This window comes from Mesoplodon bidens (assembly GCF_964165515.1).
Source record: "Mesoplodon bidens genome assembly, chromosome: 16".
Taxonomy (NCBI): Eukaryota; Metazoa; Chordata; class Mammalia; order Artiodactyla; family Ziphiidae; genus Mesoplodon; species Mesoplodon bidens.
Genome location: NC_138173.1, coordinates 74,974,208 through 74,988,921, shown reverse-complemented (window position 1 = coordinate 74,988,921; position 14,714 = coordinate 74,974,208). Strand labels below are relative to the sequence as shown.

The following is a 14,714-nucleotide window of genomic DNA, read 5'->3' as shown; positions in this document are numbered from 1 at the left end:
AGTCCCATCATCCTTTTTCCAACTGCCCATCTGTTTTTAGATCATTCTGAAATAATGTAGTAATATCAGTCTATTAAAAAATCTGAACACCCTATAAACTAGTGGAATTGGTGATGCCACTGTGCACCGGACACTTAATTGAGCACCTATTGTATGCCAGGTCCTCTACTTCCAGCTGGATGACCTCCAGCAAGGACGTGCACTTCCTTGGTTTCCAAGGGGAATAGTGACCACGACTCCACTGGGTTATTGTGAGGATTAAGTGAGATAAGTCACATGTGGAAAGTGTCTGGCACGTTCGAGGTTCGGTGTTCAATGAATAACTAAGTAAATAAATGAATGTGATGTGGTTTCTAAACACCTTTCAAGGACGCCTCCCCTGATCTGTTCCTGTTTAAGGATATCCTGAGGATAAATGTGCTCTATTAGACGTGTTCTAATTGGAGCTCAGCCGGTTCTGGAGGGAGCACACCCCGGACAGGAAGACATGAACTTATTCTGTGTTTATAGCACAGTCTGGCCTCGTGTTCTTGCAGTTAGCAAACCTCACAGGTCTTTCTTCTTCAATATGAACCTCGATCAAGCTCTCTGTCTCCACTGGACTCTTGCAGTGTTGATTTCTGGGTCACAAGAGGGTGACTTTATTTTTTAACCCTACCTTGATGTGCCTTCATGCAGGAAGTGAATGTCATGGCTCTAGAATCATTTGGATCTAGAATTCTGGCACTTTTCCCTAGTTTTGGACCATGGGCAAGTTACTCTCTCTAGGTGTCCGTTGCCTTATTCTGACGGAGGGGATTTAGCACAGAGAGTCGGTTTGTTGAAAGGGAGGTGGTAAGTTAACCCAGAGGCGGGAACAGCAGCAGGTTGCTCCCCTGTCAGGGACTGAGGGACAGCAGGAGGGGGGACTAGCGAGGCGGATTAGGGGACTGAGAAGAACAGCGGGAAGGCCTCCCGTTCACCTCGCTGGTGAGGAGGGATTCCCGCCCCAGGGCCAGGAGGACGGATACACACGTAGCGCCCGATGCTGGATGGATGGGATCACAGCCCGCCATGCAGGGGACAGAGGGAAACCAGAGGCCGCGGGGAGGCAGGCTTTTGTAGTGTCAACGAGGTGGGGTGTCCCCTGGTTCCCACAGAGGGCTGTGCTTGGCTGGCAGGGAACTGAAACCCGCCCTCAGGGCTAAGCCGGAGCCTCGTCTGGTCCCCGGGATAAGGAGGGTTGTTTGTCAGGGGACTGTATCCCCGGGAGCAGAGTCAGGAGGAGAACTTGCAGTGAGGTTGTTCCAGGCCCTCCTGGTTTCACCACATGTCAAGGCAGTGCTAATATTGGACTTGATTCTAGGCCTTAAACACCTATTCCTCCCGGTCTGTAACGAAGCAGGGATTGTCTAGCAGGAGGGGGAGCCACACAGGTGACACAGCTGCTTCCAGATGACACAACCGGTGTGTCCCCCCGCCCCAACCCCATCTCCTTCCTGGGCTCCTCCTCCTCTCAGCACATTTCAGCTTTAGTCTATACAGTGCTTTACAGACACCACTTAGTTTAATCTGTAAAACAGGCCTGTGATGTAGGAGTTGTCACCCCCATTTCATACACGAAGAAATGTTGACATGGACGAATCATCACTCCCCATCCAGCTCTAGGTGGTCAGAGTCAAAAAGGCATCAAACCCAAGGCCGTCTGACTCCGCAGAGCTAAGGACGCCCGCCCCGCAAAAGGCCCTTTCTGATTTTGTGTTCCTGTTTCCTGAAGAGTGTCTCTCTCCCACTAAATGTGGATCTGTTTCTCTTTAAGGCGATAGAACATAGAAAGTACTGGTTGAGCTCTGACTCTGTTCATGAGAACAAGAGTGCACAGCTCTTGTTGGGAAGAGAAAGCCGCTCCACGGGGGCAGTGCTCATAGACACAGGCCTTGGAACAGCCGTCATTCTGGAATTCTCTGGTACTTTGATCCATCACTTTTTTTTTTTGCGGGACGCGGGCCTCTCACTGTTGTGGCCTCTCCCTTTGCGGAGCACAGGCTCCGGACGCACAGGCTCAGCGGCCATGGCTCACGGGCCCAGCCGCTCCGCGGCATGTGGGATCCTCCCGGACCGGGGCACGAACCCGTGTCCCCTGCGTCGGCAGGCGGACTCTCAACCACTGCGCCACCAGGGAAGCCCAGATCCATCACCTTTTAAATGGTTTGCATCTTTCTTTGCTTTTGAAGGTGCATCCGAACTTTCTAGGGGGAAAGCTGAGTCTCCTGCCGCCTCAGTTGCATCCTCATTATCACCTTTATTACTGTCATTGTAGAAAAATTATATGGTGACTTCCTGAGCTGGAAACTAGAAGAAACCCTTGCCCAGTTTCCCTTGCAACCTGGAAAGGTGGCCACTTTCACCGTCAGCATCAAAGTGAAGCTGGATTTCTCTTGCCAGGAGAATCTCCTCCAAGACCTCAGTGACGGTAAGTTACTCCCCAGTTTTAATCAGCACATCGCGGTCCCCAGTCGCACGGTAGCGATCACCGTGCCTCGAGCCCCGCTGCCCTCTCGGTAACGTGCTTGTCGTTCATTAGCTCGAGCGGCTTGAGACTTCTCCTGGGCACGTACTTAACGAGTGAGTTACTGTGCACGGGGAAAGGAATAAAAGTACTTCTCAGTTGAACGATTTCTTACTTCACACACTTTACTATTTTGTGCTCATCTGCCAGGAGGTCATCCTAAATTAGCGGAATGTAGGAATTACTGCATTTTTCTTCCAGCATAACTGCTGTGATCCCTTAGACATCTAATTAGCTGTGATTCTGAAGTTCTCCTTCAAAGTGTAATGATTTCTATAAGGAAATGGAGTGTGGAGAAAAATGGGAATTTATTTTTGTTATAACATTAGGACTAGCTGATTAGGGGTGAGATTTCATAGATTAATTATGTCCGATTATGCGGCGTGCATTCATACTTTCATTGGGAGTCATCGTGGGGTGTGTTAGCTCAGGCTGCCACAAGAGAATACCACAGACAGTGTGGCTACAGTTACAAACTTCTTTTCTCATAGTTGTGGAGGCTGGAAGTTTGAGATCAAGGTGCCAGCATGGACAGGTTCTGGTGAAGGCCCTTTCCTGGCTTGCACACAGCTGCCTTCTCACTGTGTCCTCACGCGGCAGACCGAGCCTGGTGTCTCTTCCTCTTCTTAGAAGGACGCCAGTTTTATCAGACTAAGGCCCCACCCTGTGGCCTCATTTAACTTTTGTTACCTCCTCACGGGCCCTGTCTTCAATTATAGTCACAGTGGAGGTTAGGGCTTCACCATGTGAATTTGGGGGGCCACATTCAGTCAAAGGGTGTTATTGGAGACGGTCCACAGATTCTGTTACTAGAACTTAGCAACTATGTGACTTTGACTTCTTTGTGCCTTAATCCAATAAGATGACAGTAATACCCATTTCTACAGTTGTTGTGAGGATTTGCCCTTCACCTGGAACATGGTAAGGGGTCAACAAGTGTTAGTTATATTCCACCCCCACCCCACCATCACAGGTTTATGGCATTACAAGACATTTAACCAGCTCTTATTAGAGGCCAGCACTTGGCCGGGCTCTTGGAAAACAGAGATGAATGGGTCAAGGTCTGTCCCCTGGGCAGTAGTAATAACAGCAGCTAACATTTAAGAGGTGTGCATAGGTCAACTCACTGAACCCTCACAGCAGCCCTATGAAATAGGTGCTATTAATAGCTCCGTTTTTCAAATAGGGACAGTAAGGCATAGAGAGGCTGTACAGTTTTTCCAAGGTCACACAGCTAGGACGTGGCAAAGCTGGGTTGTGAAGCCAGGCAGCCTGACTCCAGAGTCTGTCCTCGTAACTCTTCTGTGGCCTGTTGTTGCCCAGAGGGTCAGCCAGAAAAATAAATATGTGATTAGAACACCCTGAGACTCAGGGGTGTAACTGAGATGCAGCTCACTTTATCAGTAGGGTCGTGCAGGGAGGGCCGCCCAGAGCTGGTGTGTGTGACTTGGGCCTGAACTGGGGAGTGTCCTAGAAGAAGAGAAAAGCCTGTGCTCCACAGGCCTCTCGAGGAGCAGCAGGTACAGAGGCCTGGAGATCTCTGGCCAGTGACGCAGTGGGATTCACCTCCAGAGACTAGATGGACATCCGTGTAGACGCAGACCTGATTATTCAGATCTCATGTCCGTTGTCTCCCTGGTGGAGAGGCTGCCCGGGCCGCGTTGGCTGTCGGCACGCCCCGCCCACTGTCCTCCGTGTCGGGTCCCCCCGCATTGTGGACTCCTGTCCCTTGGAAGTGTCCTGTGTGGTCTTTCCTGTCCTGCCGCCTCCGTCCTTTACCTTAAAAGTTTCACGGGGAGAAGGACCTCATCTGTCTTACTCAGGAGGTCCTGTATTCACAGTACCTAGACGGTGCACCTGGAGGGAGGGGAGTGCATGAGCTCCTCTTCCCCTCCCGCCTCGGTGTGGAGGCTCCTCCCTCCTGACCTCGTCTCACCCTAATGACCTCCCAAAGGCCCCGCCTGCTAGTCCTGTCACTTTGGGGTTAGGGCTTCAGCACAGGGATTCTGGGGGGACACCTACTCTAAGTCCATAGCACGCTCCAGGAAATTCCTTCTCCTGTGCTCTCTGGAGTGTTTAAATAACCATTAAATTTTTCTTTTATATTATTAATGCAGGCAGGAAAATAAGTTTACTGTTGGACACACTAGAAATGGAAAACATCACGTGGATTTAACATTATACCAGAACTCAAAAAATATCAGATGAAATGGATATTCCTTTCTGTCTCTAAATGGCTTTGTACCACTGGACTGCATCTTTCTATAAGTAGACAGAGGGTTACAGACAGAGTTTCTAACTTTTCTTTTTCCCAAGAAGGGATTTTGGCAGAATCAGTGGTGCCTGACTCCTGTCCAGGGAATGCGTGATGAGCTGTTACCCCGGGGGTGTGTCTGGGCAAGTGGATGCCTAGCTAAGGTCACTGGATGTGAGATGTGAAGGAGAGCTGATTGTTACCTGTGCTGCTGAGCGTTTGGGGCAGGCTACTCCTGAGAGAGAAAATGGAAGGCCTCCAGGTGGAAGCTGAAGCTGCTCTTATTTTGGTGGCTCCTTGAGTTCATGTGTTCAATGTGGACATATTTTATTATGTTTCTGCCTTTAGTTACAGAGTTCTGGAGGATTGTCTCTGCCCTGCTGTGCTGAAAGTAAAATTGCAACTTGGGATTTATAGTCTGAAAATACCTTCTTCTATCTTTGAAAATAAAACCAAAGAGAGCTAGAAGTAGGTTTACCAAGTGGTTTGTAAATGTAAGGCTGGCCTAGGTTCCTGTCAGTTCAATATAGCACAGGTGTGCAATAGAGCATGGTTATAATAGATGCCCTCTTGGGCGTCCCTGGTGGCGCAGTGGTTAAGAGTCCGCCTGCCAATGCACGGGACACGGGTACAAGCCCTGGTTCGGGAAGGTCCCACATGCCGTGGAGCAACTAAGCCCGTGTGCCACAACTACTGAGCCCGCACACCTAGACCCCGTGCTCCACAACAGGAGGAGCCACTGCAGTGAGAAGCCTGCGCACCGCAAGGAAGAGTAGCCCCTGCTCACTGCAACTAGAGAAAGCCTGCGCGCAGCAACGAAGACCCAACGCAGCCAAAACCAAATAAATAAATAAATAAAAATTAGATGCCCTCTTTATTTATTTATTTTTGTACTGATATATGTGTTTTTATTTTTGTAATACAGTATCATAGTTTATGGCATTTATAGTAGAACAGAATTAGAATATAATTTTTTTTAGATTTTTTTAATTTTTTGATGTGGACCATTTTTTAAAGTCTTTACTCAATTTGTTACAATATTGCTTTTGTTTTATGTTTCGGCTCTTTGGCCACGAGGCATGTGAGATCCTAGCTCCCCGACCAGGGGTCCAGGGATCGAACCCGCCTGCATTGGAAGGTGAAGTCCTAACCACTGGACTGCCAGGGAAGTCCCAGAATATACTTTTTTATTGTGTGTTAAAGTAATATACTTTTACATAAATTTGCATTAATGTATCTAGTGGTCTGGCAAACACAGTATTCTAAGTGAGATGCCCTCTCTATTGTTAATGGTTAATAGACACTCCGGCTGGTCATTTACATAGCAAATCGTAGAGTTTGAGACAGAATCTTAATGTCCACACCCGGGAAAGCTCTTTAGGGGAAAGAAAAAGTTGGACACCAAGGCCCACAAAGGACTTCTGCAGAGTCTGGTCGGTGGATAATGAATGCATTGCTCCGTGTAGTTCAGTCTGAGCAACCTGGAGCCTGTGGTTTAGCCCTTATTTAGAGACAGCTGTACACTCAGTGGCAGAGGCTCATTTGTGGCCTCTTGCAACTGGGAGATGCCCCACGGGTGGCACTTGGTCTGACAGTTTCAGAACCTCCAGCCAGGGACCCCTGTGGACCCAATTGGCTTTTTAGGCAGGCACTCACATTAACTATGGTTACTGAAACCAGATGCCATTTTAAAAACTTACAGAAATAAATGTAGCTGTCACGCAAAGCAGGACACTGGATCCAGTGTGGGCTGTAGACAGATGGAAGAGAATTAATATTTGTTGAGCATTGTCAGATGCTGCATATCAGGTCTGGACCAGCGACTTTATTTGCATTATTTCTATTAAACCTTCCCCACAACTCTATAAAGTAGATGATTCCATTTTGTAAAGACAGGTGGGAGGACTATTCTGGATTAGAGGACATGGAAGAGAGCTAACAATCGAATGCTATGTGCAATCCTTTATTGTATCCCGGATTAAAAAAAGACCCTGAAGACATTTTTGGGGCTTCAGGATCCTGGCTGGGGCAAGAGAGAATCAGGTGTCTGGGTACTCGTCCCGCACAGCTGAGGAAGTACGGTCCTCGCTCCCACGTGCCCCGGCCCCCGGGAGGAGCCCTGGGCTGACTCGGTCTCTCTGGGCACTGAGCTGCCGCCTTTGGGGAGGGTGACGTGGGTAGAGTCAGGCGGTGTCCCCGACCCTCTTCAGTGCGTCCAGCCTCAGAGTTTTGTGTGCTGGGCCTTCTCTGTTGGACCCCTGGACCCCCTCTCGTGTGATGGTCCAAATTGGCGTTCTTTGGGGAGAAGATGGCAGAAAACTCTTATTCTGCCACGATGATGATGCCACTCTCTGCAAAAGCGATTTTAAACTGTCTTCAGTGATTGTTGTGGCAGAGATAGTGTTGGTATGCTGAAACTGTGTGTGAATGTGGAATTAAGTAAATGATCAATTCTGTGATAATCTAATTCTAGCATCTGAGTCTGGTCCTGAACGAGGGTTCTCATTTGGAAGAGATAACTGATGTAAGATGATAGAGATGAAGTAAAAACCTTGTAGTCTGGAATTTAAATAAAATATCAGTAAGAAATTATGGGATATTTAAAGATCTATCTGTCTATCTGTCTATCTACTCCAAGGCCTGGAAACCCAGCAGCCCAGCAGCAGTGAGCATTCCTAGTGTCCACATCATGGTGTTGAAAGAAGCCAGGGCTTCTTGGAGAAGTGGCCACTTGCAGGTCTGGAGCAGGAATTGTCTGTAGTGAGGTGATCTGGGAACATCCTGTGAAACCTACAGCAGGGAAGCTGTCAGAGTGGATTTACTAAAGCTGTGTTAGGAGGACCCAGCATGGAGAGGCTGCCACTGGCAGTCTGAGCACCAGCAGGGGTGATACCTGCGTTTTGGTCTTGGGTGCTTAGTGCTGTTAGAAAGAATTGCCAACCTTTGGCGAATGATGGGGAACCAATTCATTATTTTAAAAATGATAGGTAATGAGTATTCTGCCTTCCATACAGATGTACGGTTGGACAACCTAAGAGTTGACGAGGGCAGTTTCTCTTTATAGAAGTATGCCCGCTAACACTTGAGAAGGGATGATAGAATTAGAAACTCTCCACTTTGCAGCTCCTAATAGATAATGGGTTGAGACCATGAGCATCTACACAGCAAAATAAGAGACAGGCAGGCATTATGTTCTTCCTGATGGGAGAACACACACCTCCCATGAGTTAGTGTTGACCCGAATCACACCTGAGGCTGATCAACACTCCAGCTCTCACTACCAGTTCATAGGACTTCTGCCGACAGAAAAACCTGTGAAGCTGCTCCATTTCAGACTACGGTTAACTCTGCAAATAACGTGGTTTCTTCAACAAGTAAATGACAAGAGAATAAAAGGGATGAAGCCCTGGAGATGGATGGTGGGGATGGTTTCTAGCTGTGGGACGCTGCCGTCTCTCACAGCCATTCTGAAACATCGTTTTGGGCCTGCGATGCCGTTTCTCCCCGCTGGCAGTGGCTGTCCATCTTTCGTGGCCTGCCGACCCCCACCTTATCACTTCCTCTCTTTAGCCCTCACGGCCCCTCCCTCGAGCTCGCTCGTGGCCCGTGTGTCCCCTCGACACCTCTGAGTGCTGTCACAGTTTCACTTCACGTCTCTCTACTCCCAGCACAGGGCCTGGCTCAGAGAAGATCCCAGTAAATATTTATTGAGTTGAGGGGATGAAAGGAATGTTGTGAATCCCGATTGAGTGGTCCTGACCCTGAGTTCAGGGAGGGGAGAGCCATCTGGGTGGGGACAGCCAGGTGCTGGCTTCTGGATGCGGGGTCCTCAAACAGCGCCTGGCTGTGTGAGCTGGACGCAGTGGGCAGGGATGGAGGCGGTGGGGTTGGGTAGTCAGTAGGAGGGCATCCTGGTTGGAATGGTAGGTTCAGGCAGCTGTGGAAGGCCTGAAACTCCAGGGGAGTAACTCAGCCTTCATTGGAAGATACTGGAGAGTCCCTGAAAGTTTTTTGAAAAAAGGTTGATGTGATGGAGAATGTTGGGAGAAGGTGGGTTGGCAGATTGGAGGGGTAGCCCGAGATTCACCTGGTGCGATAGGTAACAGGTGTGAGGGTTCAAGGGTGAGGCACGCAGGTCTTAAGCAGGAGAGAGCCACGTGGGCAGGAGAGGACGGGCTTCAGAAGACCGGCCGCTGCCGCTGCGTCTCTCCCTGGAGGGTGTCCTTCCCGCCCTTCCCCGCGGCCGTCGCTGGAGGCCTCCGGGTGTTTGTAGCACAGGATCTAGGAGCTGGTCCAGCATTTGGTGAGCTATTGGAATTTGTTCTGCTCCCCACGGAAATGCTTCTTGCCTGAAATGTCTCGTTTGTTAAGCTAAAGACCAACTCTGCCTGTGGGAAGTTCGAATCATTTCAGTTTCTTTGTCTAGAGTTGGAGATTTGGGTTAAAAAAAGAAGCCATATTTACATTTGGCATTTCATTGTGTTTTGCTTCTTCATAATTTGATGATAAGAGATGCTTCGGCTTATCATTTTGGCCGGGGATTGGTTTTTTAGAGAGTCGTCGCTGTGGAATCTTCTGTGTTCCCTTTCCTACCTTGTCTGTCTCCCCGATGACTGTGCCTGAAACCAGGGCATCACTGAGTGTCTTTGCCCTGGTCTGCCGCTCTCCTCAAAAGGAAATACTAATTTTTGGGAAACTCCGTCTTACTTTTTAAGGAGCAGTGACTCATCCTGAATTACCCAGAAACCAAAGACAAAGGTGGTTGGAATCTTAATGTCAGAAGATTTCTCTTTTTCTTTATAATTCCTAGATGCCTGAGGCTTTCATAAACATATGTGATTTTAAAGAAGATTTTCTTGAAACCTGGGTTTTTTTCTGAGGCTACAGAGCATGGAGGCTGGAAGGAGATGAAGCTGTACTGAGTGACCCCCGCGTTTGGGCACGTGATGGAGGTGCTGACGGTCCTCTAACCCCGAGAGGTGGCTGAACGGTGACCTCCGAGTTTGGGCTCTGTACCCCCAGCTCTGTGGTTCCCCTCGGCTGTACCAGCTCCTAGCTGCTGAAATTGTCTGCATTTTTGGTCTTTCTCACTATAGCACCCCCATCCTGAGGGCAGGGCCAGGGACATCTTTGTCTCTTTTTTTTTGGCTGCGCTGTGTGGCACGTGGGATTTTAGTTCCCCAGCCAGGGATTGAACCCACACCCCCTGCACTGGAAGTGCAGAGTCTTAACCCCTGGAACGCCAGGGAAGTCCCCATCTTTGTCTTTTAATTCCAGCTCCCAGCCTGGAGGCTGGCTCCTCCCTCCTCATCTTGCTTTGCCTTCTTCCTCACGGCAGCTCTTGGTCAGTTCCATTTGCTGCTTCCTCCTTTCCCTCTTGACCATTACAGGGTGGAATTGCTCCGGGCTCCAGCCAAGAGCCTGTCTTCTTTCCTTCTAAGTTTGCTCTCTCACAGGACTTTCTCATCTTCCAGATGGAGTCAGTGACTGTCTCCCGCACCCCACCCCCTGGCCAGACCTCTTCTCTGTACTCCTGCTCCGCGGATCCGACTGTGTGCTCCGAAGGCTCTCGGTTCTGGGGAAAAAGCGGCAGGTGAAGCTGGGGGGAGGTTTGCTTGGTGGCCGCCGTTCCCCTCCCCCAGCCGTGGGGGGCTTCCATCCCTGTCCTCGTGCTGCAGTCTGTGCTCTTCCCCTGCAGATGAAGGCTTGGACCCCATAGGGAGAGGGGAGGGTGTGGGGCAGTGGCTCTGGTCCCCTCCCAACCGGCCCCAAGAGGAGCCCTCAGGATCCTTTTCCTGGGGGAGAAGCCTGCGTGGCGTGGACAGCAGCCCCCAGGAGACTTCCTGCTGTCATAGCCTGTGCCAGACGTTTGGCAGTTCATTAACAACGTCTAGCTGAACCTTTTGACTGGCTTTCATGACCCGCATAGGCACGTGTGCTGGGGTCCTGCTTCTCCCTGTAGGTGCCTGTCCACAGATTTCAGGTTAGTTTTCCCTGTGACTTCACTTCTCTGATCAGTTCAGGAGAAGTTAATTTCCAGTTTATCCAGCTTTTTTCTTAAGGATGGAAGCAGTGCTTTTCTCAAATCTCAACATTTCTAAGCGGTAATCAGAAGCCCGCATCCTTTATTTTAAATCAGACCTCCAATCATTTTTGGACTGCGTTGGCCACTTGTCAGACTACACACTGCTTTTGTGTTCAGTGGGTTATCTGCTTTTGTTCTGAAGGAAAAGGTTAATGATGCACCTGACAGCCTGCCCATCGTTATATTTAGCCTGCATCACCCACCAGCCTTCTGGCTCACAAACCGTAATTTCACAGCACGATGGCTCAGCTAAGGGAAAGGTCAGGCTGCTTCTGCTTCCTGGGGCTCTCGGGAGCGTATCTGAGTGAGGCAGAAAGCTGAGTTCCTGCCCCGCCATCTAGCAACCTGTGGAGGGGCGCCGATCCCGTGGTCCCTGTGAGTCTGCAGGTGGGATGGTTGACTCAGCTCTGATTGAAATTCAGGTTGGAAAATAACTTGCTAAACCAGCAGCAGAGAATGAAAATCCAGGTGTGTGTCATTCATCAGCAACAGGTGATCCTACTGCAGGCAACCAGGGCTCAGGTCTCCTGGATCATTGATCTCACTGTTCGCGTTACTGCCTTTCCAGTCAAGCTGGTGGTGACTCACTGGGAAACAAATTAGGTAGGTGTTCAGTTGAGGTGATTTAAGCAGGTTTTCCCCCTGCAAAGGGAAAGGGGTGATTTCTGTGGGTCACCGCAGGCTGGTATACTTCGAGCTCGTGCTCGTGGTTGCACCAAGTCTTATCAATTTTGTGTTCTAAGTCTCTCCAGCCCTTCTCTACACATCCACCATCACTGCTCGGCTTAAAGGCCTGATAATTTCTCATCTGGACCATGCTGGGAGCCTTCTGACGGGTCTCCCAGCAGCTCATTTTGCGCCCTCTTCACTGTCTTCCGTATTTTCCCTGCAGTCCTTTCTCCAGAGCAGAATCTGTTATGTCCTCCTTCTGCCGAGCACCTCCCAAGGGCTTTCCCTCGCCCTCAGATCAAGCCTCCATTCTGGCTGGTGTGGTCTTGCCCTGGCCCGCCTGTTTGGCCTCCTTGCCCACCCGTCTCTTCTCCCTCATTGGGTTCGTATTCCAGAAATACTGAGTGACTTGTATTTCTGACTTGCCATATGCCCTCTTAGGCTTCTTGCCTTTGAGTGCAGGCCAATAGATTCAAACTCTGCTGCACATTGGAATCAGCTGGGGATCTTTAAAAGCTCTGCCTGGCTTCCACCCTAGACCTCGTGATTTCATAGGCATGGGGTGTGACCTGGGTGTCAGGGTGTCCTCAAGTGTCCCAAATGATGCTTACAAGCATCGGAGTTTGGGAACCACTGACATAGACTGTCTTTCTCCCTAAAAAACTTATTCTCTGAGTCTCCTGGCCTTCTTCAGGCAGACACAATTGCTGCTTATTTTCTGTTTCCTCTGAAAAGCTTTGCAATCTGGTGGGATTGCATCACCCTTTAGATGATTGTTTAGGCGCTTTTTGGATATTTTCTATCCTTTGGTCTTAAATTTTAGAATCAGTTTGTCATGTTCCTCATGGTAGCCTGTTAGAATATCGATTGGGACTGCATTGAACCTGTGGATCAATTTGGGCAAAGACTGATACTTTTATGAGACTTAGTCTTCATAACTATGAATATTGCCTCTTCATATATGTCTTCTTTCATGTCTTTCAATAACATTTTCTAATTTTTCTGTGATGGTCTTATAGTATTCTTCTAGAGTTATTCCTAGGTATCTTTATTATAAATGGTATTTTTGAGTCCTTTTCAATGGAAGTATAACTTACAGGCAGTCATGAGCACAATCGTGTACAGCTTGGTGAATTTATTTTTATTATTTAACACATCTTTATTGGAGTATAATTGCTTCACAATACTGTGTTAGTTTCTGTTGTACAACAAAGCGAATCAGCCATATGCATACACATGTCCCCATATCCCCTCCCTCTTGAGCCTCCCTCCCACCCTCCCTATCCCACCCGTCTAGGTCATCGCAAAGCACCGAGCTGATCTCCCTGTGCTATTGCTGCTGCTTCCCAGCAGCCAACTGTTTTACTTTCTATAGTGTATATATGTTGATGCTACTCTCACCTTGCCCCAGCCTCGCCCTCCCAACCCATGTTCTCAAGTCCGTTTTCTATGTCTGCCTCTTTATTCCTGCCCTGCAACTAGGTTTATCAGTACCATTTTTTTTAGATTCCATATATATGCGTTAGCATACGGTATTTGTTTTTCTCTTTCTGACTTACTTCACTCTGTATGACAGACTCTGGGTCCATCCACCTCACTACAAATAATTCAATTTCGTTTCTTTTTATGGCTGGGTAATATTCTACTGTATAAATGTGCCACATCTTCTTTATCCATTCATCTGTCAGTGGACATTTAGGTTGGTTCCATGTCCTGGCTATTGCAAATAGTGCTGCAGTGAACACTGGGGTGCATGTGTCTTTTTGAATTATGGTTTTCTCAGGGTATATGCCCAGTAGTGGGATTGCTGGATCGTATGGTAGTTCTATTTTTAGTTTTTTAAGGAACCTCCATACTGTTTTCCATAGTGGTTGTATCAATTTACATTCCCACCAACAGTGCAGGTGGGTTCCCTTTTCACCACACCCTTTCCAGCATTTATTGTTTCTAGATATTTTGATAACAGCCATTCTGACTGGTGTGAGGTGATACCTCATTGTAGTTTTGATTTGCATTTCTCTAATAATTAGTGATGAGCATCTTTTCATGTGCCTCTTGGCCGTCTGTATGTCTTCCTTGGTGAAATGTCTATTTAGGTCTTCTGCCCATTTTTTAACTGGATTGTTTGTTGTTGTTTTTTTTTTTGATATTGAGCTCCATGAACTGTTTGTATGTTTTGGAGATTAATCCTTTGTCTGTTGTTTCATTTGCAAATTTTCTCCCATTCTGACGGTTGTCTTTTCGTCTTGTTTATGGTTTCCTTTGCTGTGCAAAAGCTTTTAAGTTTAAGTAAGTCCCATTTGTTTATTTTTGTTTTTATTTCTGTTACTCTAGGAGGTGGGTCAAAAAAGATCTTGCTGTGGTTTATGTCAAAGAGTGTTTTTCCTATGTTTTCGTCTAAATCTTTTATAGTGTCTGTACTTACATTTAAGTCTTTAATCCATTTGGAGCTTATTTTTGTGTATGGTGTTAGGAAGTGTTCTAATTTCATTCTTTTACATGTAGCTGTCCAGTTTTCCCAGCACCACTTATTGAAGAGGCTGTCTTTTCTCCGTTGTATGTTCTTGCCTCCTTTGTCGTAAATTGGGTTCCCATATGTGTGTGGGTTTATCTCTGGACATTCTATCCTGTACCATTCAAGTCAGGGAGCCTGATTCCTCCAACTCCGTTTTTCTTTCTCAAGATTGCTTTGGCTATTTGGGGTCTTCTTTGTTTCCATACAAATTGTAAGATTTTTTGTTCGAATTCTGTGAAGAATGCCATCATTGGTAGTTTGATAGGGATTGCGCTGAATCTGTAGATTGGTTTGGGTAGTATAGTCATTTTCACAATATTGATTCTTCCAATCCAAGAACATGGTATATTTCACCATCTGTTTATGTCATCTTTGATTTCTTTCATCAGTGTTTTAGTTTTCTAAGTACAGGTCTTTTGCCTCCTTAGGCAGGTTTATTCCTAGGTATTTTATTCTTTTTGTTGCAATGGTGAATGGGAGTGTTTCCTTAATTTCTCTTTCTGATTTTTTGTTGTTGGTGTATAGGAATGCCAGAGATTTTTGTGCATTAATTTTGTATCCTGCAGCCTTACAGAATTCATTGATTAGTTCTGGTAGTTTTCTGGTGGCATCTTTAGGATTTTCTGTGTATAGTATCATATCA

At 47.6% G+C, this 14,714-nt stretch overlaps 1 protein-coding gene across 3 annotated transcripts in view; it reads left to right on the top strand.

Moving 5' to 3' along the window:
* TRAPPC9 (trafficking protein particle complex subunit 9) overlaps positions 1-14,714 on the top strand; it is a 503,630-nt gene that overhangs the window by 144,886 nt on the left and 344,030 nt on the right. For all 3 annotated transcript variants that reach the window (XM_081258084.1, XM_081258086.1, XM_081258085.1), the window contains one exon: positions 2,300-2,452. In XM_081258084.1, coding sequence (XP_081114210.1) covers positions 2,300-2,452 — 153 coding nt within the window. The remainder of the gene's footprint in view (positions 1-2,299; positions 2,453-14,714) is intronic.